Below are 19031 nucleotides of genomic sequence, written 5' to 3'. Positions count from 1 at the left end.
CAACTAATTTTACATAAAATTAACATCGTTTTTTATCGTCCCCTGTTTGCGATTTTTGGGAGCGTTTCGTTTACACTATTTATAGTTGTTAAACAAGTTATCATTCCTTTAAAGGATACCGGAACAATACATCTCGACATACAAAGATCTTTGAGCGTATTTGAATCGCAATGTAACGTAATGCAGCACTAAATATGCATCCCATGCACTATCTAACGACGTAATTATGTTTAGACTAATATAACACCTTGTCGAAACGTGGCTAGAATATCTATTGGTAATCCAGTTCAAATATATAATTCAGCATATTACTGTTCGCAATGGAATTTCGGGAAATCCACTCCCCAAAATCCACATCCCACTTTCTTATGAGCAGCAGTTTTGTCTGTGTGCAATGACTGTGGAGCCCAGTGTAGGCGTTAACTATGCGTTAGTATTTGTTGGTAGTCATTCTGTTATTATTTTTATTTATTTCTCTGTTACTTACCAATTATCCTTAGCAATCCCCAATTCCCCAACAACCCTTAAATTCCTAACCCCTAAAAGACCGGCAACACACTTGTAACGCCTCTGGTGTTTCGGGTGTCCAAAGGCGGCGGTGATTGCGTATCATTAGGGGATCCGTTTGCTCGTTTACCGGCTTATACCATAAAAAACTTACTTATATATTTGCTACTTTGTTCATGTTGAAATGTAATATTCATGGTTACCTTTTTCCGCTAATAGCAAAAGAATTTTAATGTAAGCTACAAAAGTAATTTAAATTTGGGGTAGTATTGAAAAATTTACGTGAATAAGTATTCCTCTGACTGTTTTGTTTAAGATATTAATTTTACTATAAAATACACATAATTATAAAAGAAAACCCTAAAAAGTGGGGGTCCCGTTGATAATTTTCGGGTCATAGTAACTTCCTTCGTAGGTACAGTTCCCAATATCGAGATTTTTTTTGTATTTTTTTCTTTTTAATTCGATACCGAAAACCTGAGTTATAATCTTCACCGCTACCTAATTACCGCCCCTATAGGGGGTGGGTACGTCTGACTGCCACCAACTTAGACCAGCTTGGTGAGGCTGCGCTTCCCTCGAGACGAATGACCCCCAATCAAGGGGTCCCACACTTTTATACATATGCTAATGTCGACTGAAAACTTTAAATGTGCGATGTAGGAACCGTACGCCCTATATCTGCAGTCTACACGTTTGTAAAAAAATTGTTGGTCTGGGAGCAATATGTCTCGTGTTCGAATCTGGGATCAGACATTGTTTGTTTTTGTTTTAACTTTAATTTTGTTATTGTAAATATAATTATAGAACGATTTTTCTGTGATTTTTACGTCTTGATGATTAATTTAGATATACCATCATAAAAGAGATAATACAGGATATTTTTTTGATGTGAGAAAATTTTCATATCGTCTTCTATCGCAATAAGACACGTTTTCATCGATAAAAATAATATTATTTTTCAATCTTATCCCAAATTAAAATAAATAAATCGGATAAAAAAAACTTAGTTTAAGCTTTTCTGGATCACCTAAAGGATGTTTGTCTGCATCACCCAAAGGCTTGGCTGATAGAAAATGCTTACGGCATTAAGCCGACCTTGTGTACACATACATGAAGAGTTAAATAAATAAAAATAAAAGAATTGGGGATCCAGAAATCGTCCGAGGTCTTTGCTCCCACAATAGCCATTTAATGACTAAAAACTTTCTATGAACACTTCAACGTAACGTTACCACCCCTTATAGGGGTTAAGTACATCGGAATGACCCACCAATGCAGACCAGCTTGATGGCAACTGGCTTACCTCGAGACGATGACCCCCACTTACTGACATCAACTTAAACAACACATGCTTGTTGTATCGAAAACTTTCATTGCGCGATCTAGGATTCTGTTTATATAATCTATATTCATAAAACGTTATAAAAACAAAATATAGGTGCTTATTTAAAGTAAATGGAACATCTACCTTGTTAAAACAGTTATAAATATCTTAATATCTTCCATTTTAGACGAGCTTACTGCCTTACTATATAGTTTACAATTACAAAACCCCTAAAAATAACAAAAAATAGTAATAAATACTTTACTTTTCCTGGGAATCGAACTCGAGACCACTTGCTCGACAATCACGCTTGCGATCATTCGTCTGGGTACCTATATCTATAGTAAATAATTATCTATGTGTATTTAGTAGTATGCGCATGATTCGCACAACCTACATCGCACAATGAAAGTTTTTACGCGACTTTAGCATAAGTACGGAGGTGTGAATACCAAGTTTGGGGGTCAGATTGCCTCGAGGGGAGCCTAGTTTCCACCAAGCTGGTTAAATTTGGTGGTCACTCAGATGTACCTCCCCCTTTAGGGGGTAACGAGCTATGTCTCAGCAGTCGAACAAACTCAGATAACCTCACCATACCTCGGTATCGTGACTCGCGACCTACGATGGCACGACACGATCTTATTTGGATCAGCTTGACCCCCTTTTTTGTTAAAATAACTTAATATTTTGAATTTTTACTCGCATTTTATTGTAAAAAATATAAAATAGAAATCCTTTTAAATTCCCTTTGTACTTTTTTTTTCTTGTATTTAATATACTAACACGATTTGGACTTTAGGAATACCTACATTGATTGAGTTTCTTACCTTTTAGGTATAATACACGTTGCCTCGTTGGTTGAGGTTGAGATTGCGAGTGCGACTGCCAGACAAGGGGTCTCGAGTTCGATCCCCGGGTCGGGCAAAGATTTACTGGTTTTTTTTTCAGTTTTTAGAAAATTTCTGAGTATAGCAGCACGTGCCGTAATATGCAACTCTGTCTACCCCTTCGGGAAAAAAAGGCATAAGGCGAAGCTAAAAAAAAACCATATTAGAAAAAAATATATTAAAAGTGGGGATCCAATTGACCGATTGGATGTATATCCTCCTCACAGGTAGTGTAATCTCATCCGATATGATCAAGTTTACTTTCCTTTCGGTAAGTACATCTGATTGTTCACCAATTTATACCAGGTTGGTGACTCCTGGCTCCCCTTGAGGCGATTGACCCCCACCTAAAGGCTCTCCAATGACCCCAATACATAAGCCTATTGGCGAGAAAACTTTAATTGCGCGATGTAAGAAATTAAGGATCGTCTTACACTTGTTGAACTTATTTCATTTATATACTAACGGCACACGTATACGTCGACTCACAAAATGTAAAAAAAAATAAAAAATGTCCGTCTTGTACATTATGTATTTTAAAATATTAGAGACGTATTTTTTTATTTTCTTATGGAAACAAATACTTTCGAAGAGACATATCGGTTTGAAATATCACGTGAATTCACTTCTAGATACATTTTATAGGTAGAAAAAACGTATTTGCTCCCACTACTAAACTTTGATTCGTTTCATCTAAGCATTGTTATATTATAGGACAAAATAAAAAAATACGTGTGTCATATTTCATAATATTTCATTACCTAAAAATCATTACTAAGGCATAGTTTAAGTAATCATTAAATGTCTCTGAGTGCGGCATTTAAAATTATTTTGGACAATAGAATGAGCTAGTCGCCTTTCAATATTGAAACTTGTCGACATTGAAACATTGCATCAATATTTGGTTGACAGCTGTTTATGTTCAGGTTCAGTCTATTCAATTATACTGTCGACAAGATATTTGCTAATATATTTGATGATATTTGCTACTTACAAACATTGTGAAATTGGCGGATTTAATGCCATTGGCATTCTCTGACAGTAAACCATTGAGTGGTGCAGAACGAAAGTGGTGGGTGATAAAGTATTGATGGTATTCCGGCTTAAAAAAATCCAGCAGCCAAAGGCTGTTGACAAAGTGATTATTCCCCTATAAAAAAAAATATTGAAACATATCCAACAAAAAGAAGTGGGGTCGATTGTAAAGAAATCCTCGAAGGTCGTACGTATGACTACATCACCTGTGGTGGCTATGAGATCAAGGCGCACTTTGTAAGGCTACCAGCTAAGGGGCGCGCAGCTGACGTAGACGCCAGCCACGTGAGAATGTTGTTAGTTTCAGATCTGGACCTATCACAGTTGGCAGCCAAATCAGACCAGCTTGGCAGGTACTGGCTTACCTCGAGTTTATTGGACCCCGAAGTATGGTCACTAATTTTCTAACTCATGTCAGTTGACAAGCAAAACTTGCATGTGCGATTTAAGACTTTTGTCGAAAATTATGGCGGTTGGGTTTTGAAATTGGAATGTTTGTTGCGATGCGTTTGCGCTTGTTACAAATACATGTTTTGTCTTAAAGTATGGTTATGGAGTAGGTTACAACAACTTAGAATGAAAAAGAATAAACTTTCTAATAACATGCTTTTGTATTATGTAAAAAATACTAATTGAAAATATTAAAAAAAATGTGAAAAAATATCCACAAGGATAATAAGTTATTGCAGTAGAATTTAATAATGTTTCTATAAGTGTGGGAATCGATCTTAAGACCTATAATGATTATTAATACCTTTATTATATTAATGACGGTAATCGTAAATTAATTATTTGCTGTTATATTTCAATCCCTACCCTCCTTTCTGATAATTCTCCTGGATTGATACTATAAGGGTGCTTTTCCACCAGATATGTGTTATGCTACGTTGCTGTCGATGCAATTGGCTTCCACCAATTATATTCATTGGTACATAATAGTATAGCTTAGCACTGGTGAATACGGGTTGAACTAAGATATGTTTTTTATATGGAAAGATGGGTGCTATGGATGTGTGCTTTGAATGGTTTTCCTATTATCGATACATTGCATACTCGAGCTGCACATCTTCCTCGCATAGCTACATAGCTTAGTATCAGTGGAAATATTCGTATAGTTTCACAGCTTACCTATTACAACTTCGTAGCGTAGCTACATAGCACATCTCTGGTGGAAAATAACCCTTAATCCATATTCGAATGATGTTCAATAATGTTCATATTTTTTGAAGTAGATAAGATTAAATTTTAATAAAAACACATGAATATGTATTGCAATAAATAATTTATATACCTAAGTCATAAAAAAAGTTTAAAATAAATACATGTTATCAACAAACCTTTATTATACAAAAAACCGAAGTTAAACAAAAAGTGGGCGTCAATAGGATTCGTCTAATCCCCGAGTGTTGTGGATCTCATAGGTTACCGCCCCCCCACCCCCCAATACGGCGAGCGCATCCACCGTATTCGGGGGTGGTGGGGAGATATGGTGCTTGTTAAGGCACTCAGTCTAGCACGACCAACGGTGTGTAGTTAGTTGGACGGCATTTACTCCCCAAAGGGGGGTACATCTGACTGTTCGCCAAATCAGACCAGCTTGTCGACAACTGACTTACCTTGAGATCGTGGGACCCCCGAGAGTAGGTTCAAAAAATTATGTCTTATGCTAATTTGTGCGACAATGTCACTTGCGCGATGCAGTGTCTTCGGTATAATTATGATTTTTCATCTACCTGCGTGATGTTTATTATGAATTTGCAAGTATTACCCGATTTGGAAGATTGTTTTTGAAACTAAGGCAACTGGCTTATTCATAACATTACGTCACACTTTTTTTGACCAGAGGAAGTTATTCCACTAAAAAAATCAATAAAACAAAATAATTAAAAACCAAAAATAGTTCTTTTTTTTATTTAAACATTTACAAGTATTTATATTTTACTAACTTATAAAAAAAATACGATCCCGAAAACAAACCCGACCAACACCTAATTTTTGGTTATTTTATTTAAATAGAAACAAGAATTAATAATATTTTTAAATATTGTTGAAAAAAAACTATAAATGATAGCTATTATATTATCTACAACATAAAAACAAAACAAAAAGAAAAAAAATCTACATATTCCAAAAAATCAAAAAAAACAAAAAGGGGGGGTCCCGGTGACCCTACAATACTTGTCATAGTGTAATAATCGTACCTCATAGGTTTCCACACACCCGTACCCCGCGCCGTGGCGATTCCGGGGTTGATAATCCCCACGTCGCGGGGAGAAGTGGGTGGAATGGTGCTTTCGAAGCACTCAGTCGGGCACAGCCAACGGTGGGGGATGTTGGCTGCGATAGAGTATTTGCACCCATGGGGGTGCACTTCTGAGCGTACACCAACTCAGACCAGCTTGGTGACAACTGGCTTCCCTTGAGGCACATGACCCCCACAGGCGATTGATAATCTTTATTTAATATGATTGTTGCAACGAAAATGTCACATGCGCGATGTAGGGATTTTGTTTGCGTACGCGCATTCGTTATTTTATGCTACAAACAAAGTTTTATTTTAGTTTTTATAATTTAATTTGTTTTTTTTTTTATAATTTCATTGTTTTTTTTATATAAAAATAAAACTGCTTCGGAAAAAATTAAGTCTTTTTTTTGACTCAGACATCGGACTTTGGAACTTCATCAATTGCCACTTGAGTGTAGTAGGAAGGTTCTGAGTCAATAAACTCAGTAATTCAAACTTTAGGTATACTATTTTGGAGCTGCAGACTACCTAGCGGGTTACCGGGGCTCTGGCTTAAAAAGCTGGAGTGGGAACGTCGTCGTTTTAAGTCAGTAAAAGTCTTACACTCACTCTCGCCTCACCCACAGCAGAAGAAGCCAAAAGATGAAACAAAAAAGAGATATATTATACTATTTTGAAACCAATAAAACAGTAAAGAACCCAAGTAGTTAGGTATAGTTAACAAATAAAATATAAACTTGTTGTTAAAAACCTGTTGACATTTAAAAGTCTAGACACTCTATGCAACACCTATTATGATAGCTGTTCAGCTGTTTACCAACTGTATGCAAAGTAATGCAAACAACGCCACGCTTGCTAAAGGTCACTGGTTCATTTCGCCTTATTAGAAGGTGCAGGCAAAATTTTGTCATATCGACAATGAACATCGTGAAAATTTGCGTATTTTAATTTATACTTAAAAGTGGCCTAGCTGCGGGATTATGTTTCGTCGTGTAAGGGAGGTTACCGGAGGTCTAATCACTGAATCCCCAGTCCTCATCTCCAAATCCCCATAAATCCGGCATTGCACTTGTAACTTTGGTGTTGCAGATAATTCATAATTCATAATTCATAATTCTTTATTGCAAATCCACAATGTAAAGATAAGATGGTAATATACCATAACATGGTAGCAATCGTGGACCCTGATGGGCACAGCAAATAGTAAATTAGAAGAGAGCGTTGTATATAAGTATAGAATTATTTGTTCAAACTCAAGTCAAGAGATCTCATTATGCAGTGCCGATTGCTTACCATCAGGTGATCCTGCTGTCTGTCTGTTTACCGCCATAAAAACATATATTATTATCAAGAATGGGGCTAATTTTTCAATCGCTAGATAGTAAATTTTTCTGATGATTTATTTATCAGTAGAAAAAACATGTCTAAGTATAATCGTCACGAGACTATGTAAATCTATTTGTTGCAAGCATTTACATACATTGAAGGTATTTCCTTGCCAATACTTAGAAAATATAGATCCAAGTACCTACGTAATAAATAACTATTAATTATGTATATTTCTTTACTATTAGCAGATTACCTCGACTTCGCAGATTGAACGTAGTTACAACTCGTATCTTTCCCTATAAATTAAAATTATTGTGTCTTACAATTCTTGTTCTAATTATCTTAGAAATATTCTACACACATTACCTAGTGTAGATTTAAGTATTTATACACGACCATACATACACAAGGTCGTGAAGACACAAAACGAATTTTCAAATTTGATCTAGCAGTTCCAGAGATTACCGCGTTCAAACAAACCTTTCAGCTTTATATAAGTACATATAATATTATTGTATAGATACATATATAATATTCTATCTATGTATTTAATGCTCCAAAGCCACAGGTCGCGCCATATTAGGCGGTGAAACGTAATCTGGCCGCTGCAGGTGCGTAGGCGCAGCTCCTTTCATTTCTCAAATGTCAAACGTCTATCTAACGGATTGATGGTAACACTGCGACTTGCACTTACCTATAGGATGGGTAGGACAGTATGATGTTTTTGAATAAATAGGAACTATGTATTAAGTACCGTACCTAGTTTGTTTGTTTATCGTATTTTTTTAACTATCAATTGACGTTTCGTGTTCGGTTGCACGCAAATGCCCACTGAAATAAAATTTGTTGTTCATAGTTCCATTAAAACATAGATTAATTTTAACATTTTTTTAACTTTAATAACTAGGTATTGGGTAATTTGTCTGAATACAATACTGCCAGAGCCAAAACAACTATTTGTGAAGCACACAAATATTTGTTTGGAAAGGAATTGAAACTGCATTACCTTGGTTAGCACTTCTTTCATTCTATGACTAGAAGGCCATCAAAATTTTTAGGGCACCTAAAACGTGCTTATTTAGGGCGCTCTCGCCTCTGATCTACGGTGCAGTAAATAATTCCCGATTTGAACAAATTTCATTAACTAATTATGTCTAATTATTTATTTTCTTTCTTTCTTTCTTAGCTAATGATGTAATTTTGTATTGTTCCAGGTAACCGCTAGCAGTAACCATGACGACCAAATCGTACAGTAAGCACAAGGAGTTCAAGGAGTACTCCTCGTCCAGCGGCACCATACCCTACACAGATGAACAGTTTGGTAAGATCCTCTCCATATTTAATGAGTAAATATATTGTTTTTTTTTTAAAAACGTTACCCCACATTAGGATTTTCTCCTGTGTCGTTGGTGCGTTTACAAACATACAAGTTCACATACACATGACACCCAGACCCGAAACAACAATTTGTTGATCACACAAAGAGTTGCTCCGTGCGGGAATCGAACCCGCTACCCGTTGCGCGGCAGCCAGTTGCCCAGCCACCGCACCAACCGTGCAGTCAGTTTATTAAAAACTATTAGACAAACAAGTGCGTTAGGAATTGAAAATTTTGTAATTGGGAGAGAATTTGGATGTCCAATAATATTACCTAGACGGCGAAACACAGCGTAAAGGTCCACAGACCCGCATCGTACGTATCGCACGCACCGCACGCAACAGATTTTAGTTTGTCTTGTAAAGAAACTCATACAACTGCGTCCACTGATCCGCATCGTACGCACCGCATCATTAGCAATGCCTACATGCGATGCGTACTGATGACGTCATACGGAATGCGTACAATGCGTACGATGCGGGCCTGTGGACGCTTACCATTAGTGTTGATTTCAACATCTTCCAATATTTATTTTACAGACATGATTAAATCGGAGCTGATACCAAAAGGCAGCAAGTTGGACTCTCTGGGACGTGGAGGAGGGACTCGGGAGTACCACTACGAATACAAAGAGGAGAAACATCCCTCCGGAAAGTATGACAGGAAGGATCTGCATACCGTTGAGGTAAGATACGTATACTAAGCCAGATTGCTTTTCTGATGACGGGGGACTCCTTTAAATGGCACGGGCATTGGATCGCTCGATTCCCTGCAACATGGTTGAGTTGGGCGGTGCTGGTGTACGTGTCATGTTCGTGAACGGGCGCCGTCAACTGGGACTGGTCAGCTCCGGTCTGCATTAATTTTATTGTCTGTAAATTAGTTTTTACATTGTTCTCACATGGTTGGAGTAATCGAAACAATGTAACCAAGAATTGTATTGTGAATCTGATTGAAAAAGAGTAACCTATGGAGTTTCTTGCTCGTTCTTCTCCATAGGAATCTACACTTTGGAACGAGCAAATAACTTCACTAGAGGACTGACCGACAGACAGACGTTATTAATATTATTATATTTGCTTTGACGTTCAAAAGTGCCTTCCTGGTCTATTTGAAATAAATGATTTTGACTTTGACTTTGAAATGACACCTAGTTTTTTAGGGGAGAAAGACTAGGGTGTGTAGAATGATGCGGAGCTGCGGACTACCTAGCGGGCTTACCAGGGCTCCGGCTCGAAAAGCAGGAGTAGGAACAGGGTGGTTTTTAGTCAGTAAGAGTCTGACACTCCCTCTCACCTCGTCCTGGCGGGAGAAGTCATTGGATGATTTTTCCCCTTAAGAAAAAAACAAAAAAGGGTGTGTAGGATTCTTATCTCACTAAAACCACCACGGTGGCTACCATCATCACCAAGGGCTCCGAGACCTTTTGTAGGCCCGTTCCGGACCCCCACGATGTCTAGAATATGCCAAAGTGCTATTGATTTTATGTTACAATCGTAATAGAAAAGAGCTAAAGCGATAAAGTGGCAATGAAACCAGCCTGCATGAGGGTGACATCAGCACGTTAGTCATCGATTACTCACTGAAACTTGGTGCAATGCTGGTTTGGACTCAACTGACCTTTCAATCATCACGCTTCTATTACACAGTGAGGTCAGCGAAATGTCCGGGGGATACAGAAACATAACTCCTTTTGATCCTCGAAAGGGTAGGCAAAGATGCATAGATGCTTTTCATCAGTTATTATGTCTTATTAGTCCCATGTAATAGGAGGGAGCCTTTATACACCAGACACTGTTCCAGACTCCGTGTTATAACCGATAAACTTTGGAAAATCCGAAAACAAAAAACCCATAATACGTTACCGACTTACAACCTTTCTATCAACGAGATAGTATTTCTTGTCCGAAGTTAGCATAAATATCAAAAATCTATATTCTTGTACATAAAACCTTCTATATAGTATATCTTACAAAAATATACCTATACTGGAATGGCTCGCTAGAAACAAACAGTTTAAAAGTAAATGCTATGTCGGTGCGGTGACCGACTAAAGCGAAGGATTTGCCTTCACAAGTCTTTTATTGGGTGTCAAAGACTTAAAGAATATGTTCGTTTATTTCCAGGAGTACACAATCCCTCCGAGGGGCGTGCCGAAGACTTCGGAGTCCAACTCGTATTACTACGAGAGGGAGGAGAGGGAACTGCCTGCCATCAACTCGGGCACTCGCACGTACAACTACGAGTCGTCCATCAGTTCCACTCCAGGTAATAAATCATGGTATATTACCGATACGACCTGCAAACCTTCAAGAAAAGTGCATACTCCTATTAAAAGGCCGGCAACGCACCTGTGACTGCTCTGGTGTTACGGGTGTCCATGGGCAGCGCTGATCGCTTACCATCAGCTGACTCGTCTGCTCGTTTGCCAACTATTGCATAAAAAATCTGTATTTTTCATACGAATATCTATAAAAATCGTTAGGCAGAAAAAATCATGAAAATGGTTATATAAACTTTTTAAATGGCCGGTAACACACCTGTGACTTCTCTGGTGTTGTTGGTTACCATCAGGTGATCCGTAAGCTCGTTTATCCCCGATTCCGTAAAAAAATATGTATCATCATCATCATAGCATTAAACCGGATGCTTTCTTTCGGGGACCTATATAAATAAACTTCTAATGGTCAAGTTATTATTAAAAAGCGAAGAAAGAAAATAGATTTATTCAAACATATTGCAAACTAGGTGCTGTTTTGCTGAATTATCAAAAACAAAAACCGTAAAAACCCCATTAACCATTTAAAGAACTTCACTCAAAAACTTTACTACGCTTACATTGTATGCTCAGTAATGACGCTATGTGTGCTGTATTACTGAATTATGCCCTTAATCTTCCAGGCTACTCCAAGGTGAAGAGCACCAAGGTGACCAAGGACCTGTCGCAGAACGTGGAGGAGCTGGACTCGCTCCTGGATGACCTGCAGAAGGACCAGGAGCGGCAGCTGTACAAAAGTAAGACCCAGGGTATGTTCGCTTGGTGATGGGTTCTTTTTTAAATAATTTTAATAACTGCTCCCACTTTGGAGGAGGTGAGACTTCGGTGAGTGTCAGACTTTTAGTGATTAAAAACCACCCTTTTCTTAACTGCTAAATGGAGCCCCGTACGCCCCCGGTGAGACGAACGAAGCCCTCTTGTAAGAGAGGAATAACAATAATATTCAATGCTATTTTTTAAGGGCGGAAAATTATCCAATAACTTCTCCTTGTCTTACTGACTTAAAACTACCCCGTTCCTACTCCTACTTTTCGAGCCAAATCCCCGGTAAACCCGCTATGTAGTCCGTAGCTCCGGATCAGGCATCAGCCCTGTTGGGCCCCATCTGTAGTGGTCTGATGGCTCTTTTTAGGCATGCGCGGAGCGCGGTCTGAGTCACACTGGTCTAGTTCTGGTCAACATTCACTGCTGAACTGGCAAACTGGCAGTTATATAAACTTTTCACCAGTTAGTTTAATTATTTTTGGTGATTTAAAAAAGATAAAAGGAGGAACAAAGGAGATCCTCAATCGTTGTGAAATTCTAATCTACATTCTAAAATTTCAGATGGCTACACATCGGATACAGCTGAGAGCACGTCATTTGACTACAGAAAGGGGTAAGCAGGGCTTTAATTACTTGTAACAATACCTTCTTATTCATTTATCATTTAGGAAGCCGGTCTATAATTTAGTGTCATGTTTTTAAAGTAAGAATTGTCTTAAAAATCTAATTCAGAACCCTCTAGACTTCTCTAGCTCATTGGCATCCACATTTTAGTCTTAACTTTTAAGTAATGAAACAGTAACAGCAATGGCCTATGACAGTCCACTGCTGGCCTATAATGACTACACTATAGCAAAACCACGTCATGTAGAGAGAACTTGTCCAAATATAACACTTGTCACAATCTCCACGCTTGGCAAATCCTACCATTCATACTTCTATTATCTAATCCTGATTAATATGTTCCCCAGCACTCCAGCCAAGGCTCCATCAAGCGGGTACTCGACGCTGAAGCGAGAGGAACGCGTGGAGACCTCCTCGTGGGGCTCCAGCCCTCCCCCTCCCACTGTCACCCGGGCTGCTGAGGTCCGGCAGGAGGTCTATAGGGAGGAGAAAACTGGTGAGCTTTAGTTTTTTTTTTAAACTTTGCAGGTGTGTTTACAGACGTTCTAATAATTCACATACGTCATCTCCGCAACCGAAACAACGATAATATTGTTGTCTCATCCACATATTATGTGGATAACACAAAGTTATTCCGTGACTGAATGCTATTATTTCGCAAAAAGCTGTTAAGTTATGTATCCTATATACTATAGAATATGGAGTGAGTCTGTTGCCAGCATGTGTGAGTGTATTATCGTGAGTATATTCCGGAAAAAATACCAAAATATGAAAATAAAAAAGTTATAGTGAAAAATCCTCCATTATAATTGTTTACTCCAAGGAAACGATAGCTAAGCGACTGACCGAAGCTAGTTTGCAATAAATTTAATCTAAAATATGTGATTGTTATTCCTCAGAGTCCCGCGTGGTACCGTCCCAGATCCCCCCCGCCGTCCCGCAGCAGGTGCCGGCCCCCGTCTGCACGCACTGCCACCACGCGCCCTCTACCGGCACGGTAAGGCACTATCTATTTACTATATATTACTACACACACACACACAACGTCACGCCTTTTATCCCCGAAGGGGTAGGCAGAGGTGCACATTACGGTACATAATGCCGCTATACAATGTATGCCGCTATACACTTATTACTACACTAACTATATATTTACAACTAGAGAGTCCACTGCTGGACTACGGGTCTCCTCTACAAAAGAGGGGTTGCCGTTGCTATATGTAATCTACGCTCGGATAATCTGAAACAGCTTTTTTTACAACGTCTCGCCTTTTATCCCCGAAGGGGCAGGCAAAGGTGCACTTCACCAGTATAAAATGTACACCCACTTTTCACCATTTGTGTTATAAGTCCCATGTAATAGGTAGTGAGCCTGTTGCCATATACTGAGCACAATTCCACGCTCCGGGCTAAAACTGAGACAATTTTCGAAAAACCGAAAAAGCCCAGTAATACTTTGCCCGATCCGGGAATCAAACCCGGACCCTTTGCCCGGCCATCGCAATTACGACCACTTATTTTATGTTAAATGGGCCGACGTTTGGCCGCTATCTCGCCTGATGGTAAGTGATGATGGGGCCTACGATGGAGCACGTCTGCCCATAAGCAACCTATTCACTCGGGCTTTGAAGACACCCAGGTTGTACCCATCAGGAAACACAGACTCCGGCAAGGAGTTCCACTCCCTAGCAGTTCGCACAAGGAAGCTTGAAGCGAAGCGCTTCGTGCGAGTGGATATCTACCATGAAGCGGTGACGCCTCGCCGATTGTCTAAAACTTGACTAACGAGGCAGTCGTATAAGTAATAGCGTGTTTATAGTTTGTATGTTAAGTAGAATTTATAATTAGTATTGTACGTTTGTGACCGCAGCTCCCTCGCGGCGGGACCCCGATGAACAAGGTGACGACGACGGTGAAGACGTACACGTACGAGGTCCCCGCCGACCAGGACCCCACCACCGTGCCCATCCCCGTGCACGCCGAGCACCAACATACCTACGTCTCCTCAGAACATAATAGGACCACGTGAGTCACTGATAACTTTATTTTTATGCTAGAAACTAGTCTTACTTTTTTTTGCAACGTCACGTCTTTTATTCCCGATGGCGTAGAAGGAGGTGCACATTACCGCACGTAATGCTGCTATACAACCTACACCCATTTTTCACCATTTGTGTTATAAGTCCCATGTAATAGGGGGTGAGCCCATTATAAATGCGAAAGTTGGTGAGTTTGTTACTCAATCATGTCAATGACTGAAGGGATCGGGATGAGGAACAGGAGTAGATCATGGTCTGAAACTACACATAATATGCTACTTTATATTCTACAGAAGACAGAAGCTAGTATTTTATAAACATCTTGACGTGTCCCAAAGTTGTAGTCATCATCATCATCATCATCAGCCGAGAGACGTCCACTGTTGAACAAAGGCTTCCCCCTTAGTCCTCCACGTAGAACGACAAGCCATCACCTGCATCCACTGGCTCCCCGCGACTCTGACGATGTCGCCAGTCCACCTAGTTGTAGTCATAGTAACATGAATTTATCCAATTAATATTGACCCCACATTAATATTTGACGAATATTAGCAGCACCCAGGCGAGTTCCCCCCCTCCGGCGGCGCTGGTGTCGCCGCCCCCCGGCGGCTGCCAGTACTGCTCGCACTGCAACTCCACCATCAGCCGGGAGTACCGGACCGTCACCACCACCGATGGTAAGCTACTGTACTCCACTATATCTACAGTATGATAACTAACAGGTGGGCGTTCCTTTAAACTCGTTAAGTCTATATCATTAATAGTCTGAAAATAAAAATATCAGAATAGCTTAAATAAGCAATAAAATTACGCAACGTTACCTTCCTTGAATTTTAACGTATTGATTTAAAATGTTTGATAAATAGGTTAGAGTGATTCAAGAGGAAGGTTTATATGTATAATACAGGCAATAATATATTTACCATTGCATCCATGCGATAATATTGCGGGTTAACGAGGAACGCCCTCTGTAATATATAAAACTGAAGAGTTTTATAGATTAGTTTGAATGCGCTAATTCTCCGGAACTATTGGTTCTAATTGAATAATTATTTTCGTATTGGATATTAGTTACTACTTTATTGCATTGCATAAGGTTATTCAACCTGTATGCAAATATCGCGTGAATCAATGTTACAGATCGCACCAACGAACGCATGGTGTATCCTGCGCCCGCCAACGAGACCAAGGTGCTACCGTCAGAACCGCATAATGGACATGGCCCATACGTACGTATTACTTGTGTAAAAGCTTTTCTTTTAAAGAAAAATAATTTAACTTCATACATAAATAATACACTTATTATAATGACACCAAATATATTTATGCAATTTAAAATTTCATCTCCAGGGTCCATCAACTTACAAGTTCTCGGAGACGACGTATTCCACCCACAACACGAGCCACCGCTACCCGTCCCCGTCCCCCATCCCGCACGGCCCCACCCACACCCTGTACCCCGCCAACTCCCCCTCCCCCGGCCCGTTCCCCCGCCCCAGCACCCCCTCGCCTGGTACTCAGCAACCGCCGAAGAAGTTGGATGACCTGCTCGCTGACTTCCCTGAAGCTGTAAGTACCCATAGGCGTAGCCAGGTTTTGGTATCGGGTATAAAGTAAAACGAACAAAACTTCCTTCATTCATGAGAAAAAAAAAACAATTTATGTAATTAACAGATTTTATCTAAACTTTTCGGGGAGGGTTTGAACCCCCAAAACCCCCTACGCATAGGCGTAGCCAGGGGGTAACAGGTACTTACATAGGTAAGTACCTGTTTCCTATTATTATATATTTTCAGCCATAGTCGTCCCAATGCAGAACAAAGGCCTCACTACCCTCCTTCCACTCATCTCTTTGTATTTCCTATTCGTTCTTACAATATTACTAGGCTAGAGAGTTGGAACGCGTTAATTTCTGGAAGTACTGGTGCGATTTTAATCATTGTTTTGGTATTGGATAGTACATTTTTCGAGCGAGGAAGGCTACAGGCTATAAACAAAAACAGAGCAGGGTTGGAAAAAAAACATGTTTTTTTTATAAAGAAAAAAACATCATGTTTTAATTGAAAAACAAAAAAAACATGTTTTTTATTAATGCTTCACTGCTGTTTTAATTGACTTGTTTTAAACATGTTTTAATCTTGTTTTAAACATGTTTTAATCTTGTTTTAAACACGTAAATATGTATAAAATGAATAAAAAAGCTGGAATTTCTATAAAGTTCCGCCAAAGCGGGTCTTTCTTCCGCCCTGTTATCACATTTTTTTCCCAAATAATACAGCACACATACACGCACTGTAATAGTTAATTAATAACGCCGAACAAAATTACGTAAAAAAAGCATATATACGGTCGAATTGAGAAACCTCCTCCTTTTTTTGAAGTCGGTTGAAAAAATACGTGTCCACCAAAAGCGAACCGGGAAATCCCCGCGTTTTATGAACATTCATTCACCGCATTACCGCTTGTCAGTCAGGGGAATCCCATCTAGTAATATCCATGTTGCCAACTCTTTAGTAAAAAAAATACCATTAGGTTTTTAACTTCTTGAGTGTAAAAGTATATAGAGATTTTTTTCATGTGTTTTCAATATGTTTAAAACAAATTAGTTTTAATCATGTTTTAAACATGATACATACTTTTGTAGTGTTTTAATCAGTGTTTTAAACGTGTGTTTAAAACAAATATTTTACATTGCCAACCCTGAAACAGAGTGACTGCCATTGCGTATGAGTATCTCACATAAAACCTTGGGTAACATGATATACCTATCGAAAATTGCGCAGTAGTAGCACGTGAGGTCTACTAGATTGGCCCGGTACAATAGGCTCACCCCCTATTATATGGATCTTTTAACACAAATGGTGAAAAGGCCATTGTAAAGTGGTACAACGCACTTGTAAAGCCTCAGGGTGCTTTAAGTGCCCATGGGCGACGGCGATTGCTTACCATCAGGTGATCCGTCAGTCCGTTTACCGGATTATACCATTAAAAAATAACCTAACTAAATAACTTCTAACTCATTACTTCTACTTCCCAGCGCTTCCCAACCCAGCCAGACGGCGTGGTCCGCCGCAACGTGCACGTGACCCACGAGAGCTCGACGCAGAGCTCCACGCTCAACAGGGACGCCCGAGACACGCGGGACTCCGCCCCCAGTCCGCCAGCGAAGTCCCCGGTCGTGGCCAACAGCCGCAACGTGGCCGGCCCTGCAGTATACTACCCGCCTGGACACACCCCCTTCCAGAAGAAGGAGGGAGGTGGTGGTGGCGGTGGTGGTTACCAAGCCAGCAGTGTAAGTATACCATAGAACGGGGTGAAATGTTGGGGAAATGTCCTAACATCTATTCACCCCTTTCCTATATATTTTGTTCACCCCATTCCTTTATCTGTTCACCCCATTCCTGTATCTGTTCACCCCATTCCTGTATCTGATCACTTCGTTTTACTGCATCCCAAAATCCCCATTTTTCAAGCATTATCCTTACTTAATCCCTAGTAACATGGAGAGACATACTTTATAGCTTGATATTATAAAGCTAAATACTTACGTACCTAAATTAAATAATATTGTCACTTCACTTCACAAGAGCCCATACTAACCAATGTATATTATTTTACAGGCGATGGCACAAGGGGGCGGCAGTTACGCGTCAGCCCGGGGCATGTACGAGTACGAATCTGGCTCCCGAAGCAAATCGAAGCATTCTGAGACGAAGACAGCCGTCCCAATCTGCCTACCTCTATGCTGCGCCATGCCATGCGTGATCATGTAAAACTCCTACCAACATTCCATTTTCACCAAAATATTTGGTGAATCTGGACTCTATAAATGTTAATGTTGATATTATTTTGTAATTGTAAGATTTACACGTAATTAATAATTTCGTGTCTTCACAGCTAACGGCTAAAAGACCTTGGTTCCAAGGCAATGTAAAGCTCTTCACATTTGTATGGAAATGACCTTCACGAGTTTAAGGTCGATGTAATGTTGACAAACTGTATATCAGAACTATTCATGTCTTATTTATTATGATGTAAGTATCTATATGCTTCTCCTAAGAAAGTGTATTTAGATTCTACACAACGAATATTTCAACGAATCTCAGTAACTAAGATTGCAAATATAATATTTGTCTATTTAATATTATTAAAACTGGACAATAACTGAAATGTCGTCTGGAAATTGTTTGTCTGTACTCAAGCAACTAACACGGTGCCATTAATGATATTTTTAATTTTAAAACACGTGATTAACTGGGCGCATACTGTAACTAAACCTGTAAAATTGAGTGCTATGGTGCTGCCATCTACATAAACAAGTCCGAGTTAGTCGAGTGGGGATTATTGTCTGCAATAAAAATGCGCTCAGTTCTATTGTGTATAGAAAGATATTGTAATTTTTATTAATAATAAATTTTATTAACTTGATATTGTTTTATTTTTGTCCATTGTGTCCATTCAGAGAAATTCACTGTTCCAAGCAAAACATCTCCTTACAAGAGTAAATATTTTGTACAAAATAGTCACAGGATACAGCCAACAGCCAATATAAGAGAAGTAAATTCGAAATTACTCTGTATAACGTCGCTAGCGGCACAACCAGTTCCAAACAAGTAA

The 19031-nt window shown here is 39.3% G+C and overlaps 1 protein-coding gene and 1 long non-coding RNA gene across 5 annotated transcripts in view; one reads left to right on the top strand and one right to left on the bottom strand.

The window, feature by feature from the left end:
• The window catches only part of LOC118280730 (uncharacterized), a 42380-nt gene extending 23538 nt beyond the window's left edge, over nucleotides 1-18842 (top strand). The window contains exons 2-14 of one of the 4 annotated variants that reach the window (XM_050699438.1): nucleotides 8545-8651; nucleotides 9248-9393; nucleotides 10835-10976; nucleotides 11610-11723; nucleotides 12313-12364; nucleotides 12723-12871; nucleotides 13275-13372; nucleotides 14246-14400; nucleotides 14970-15091; nucleotides 15555-15643; nucleotides 15765-15983; nucleotides 17452-17706; nucleotides 18035-18842. In XM_050699438.1, coding sequence (XP_050555395.1) covers nucleotides 8564-8651; nucleotides 9248-9393; nucleotides 10835-10976; nucleotides 11610-11723; nucleotides 12313-12364; nucleotides 12723-12871; nucleotides 13275-13372; nucleotides 14246-14400; nucleotides 14970-15091; nucleotides 15555-15643; nucleotides 15765-15983; nucleotides 17452-17706; nucleotides 18035-18187 — 1782 coding nt within the window. In that variant the 5' untranslated portion in view covers nucleotides 8545-8563 and the 3' untranslated portion in view covers nucleotides 18188-18842. Of the gene's footprint in view, nucleotides 1-8544; nucleotides 8652-9247; nucleotides 9394-10834; nucleotides 10977-11609; nucleotides 11736-12312; nucleotides 12365-12722; nucleotides 12872-13274; nucleotides 13373-14245; nucleotides 14401-14966; nucleotides 15092-15554; nucleotides 15644-15764; nucleotides 15984-17451; nucleotides 17707-18034 lie in introns of all 4 variants that reach the window. The other 3 variants (XM_050699437.1, XM_050699436.1, XM_050699435.1) reach the window with 3 other exon arrangements.
• The window catches only part of LOC126911585 (uncharacterized), a 297716-nt gene that overhangs the window by 34273 nt on the left and 244412 nt on the right, over nucleotides 1-19031 (bottom strand). The gene's annotated exons all lie outside the window — the stretch shown is intronic.

Source organism: Spodoptera frugiperda, chromosome 16 (genome assembly GCF_023101765.2).
Source record: "Spodoptera frugiperda isolate SF20-4 chromosome 16, AGI-APGP_CSIRO_Sfru_2.0, whole genome shotgun sequence".
NCBI classification, from domain to species: domain Eukaryota; kingdom Metazoa; phylum Arthropoda; class Insecta; order Lepidoptera; family Noctuidae; genus Spodoptera; species Spodoptera frugiperda.
The sequence above is the reverse complement of the archived record's forward strand: the minus strand, read 5'-3'. Positions and strand labels throughout refer to the sequence as shown.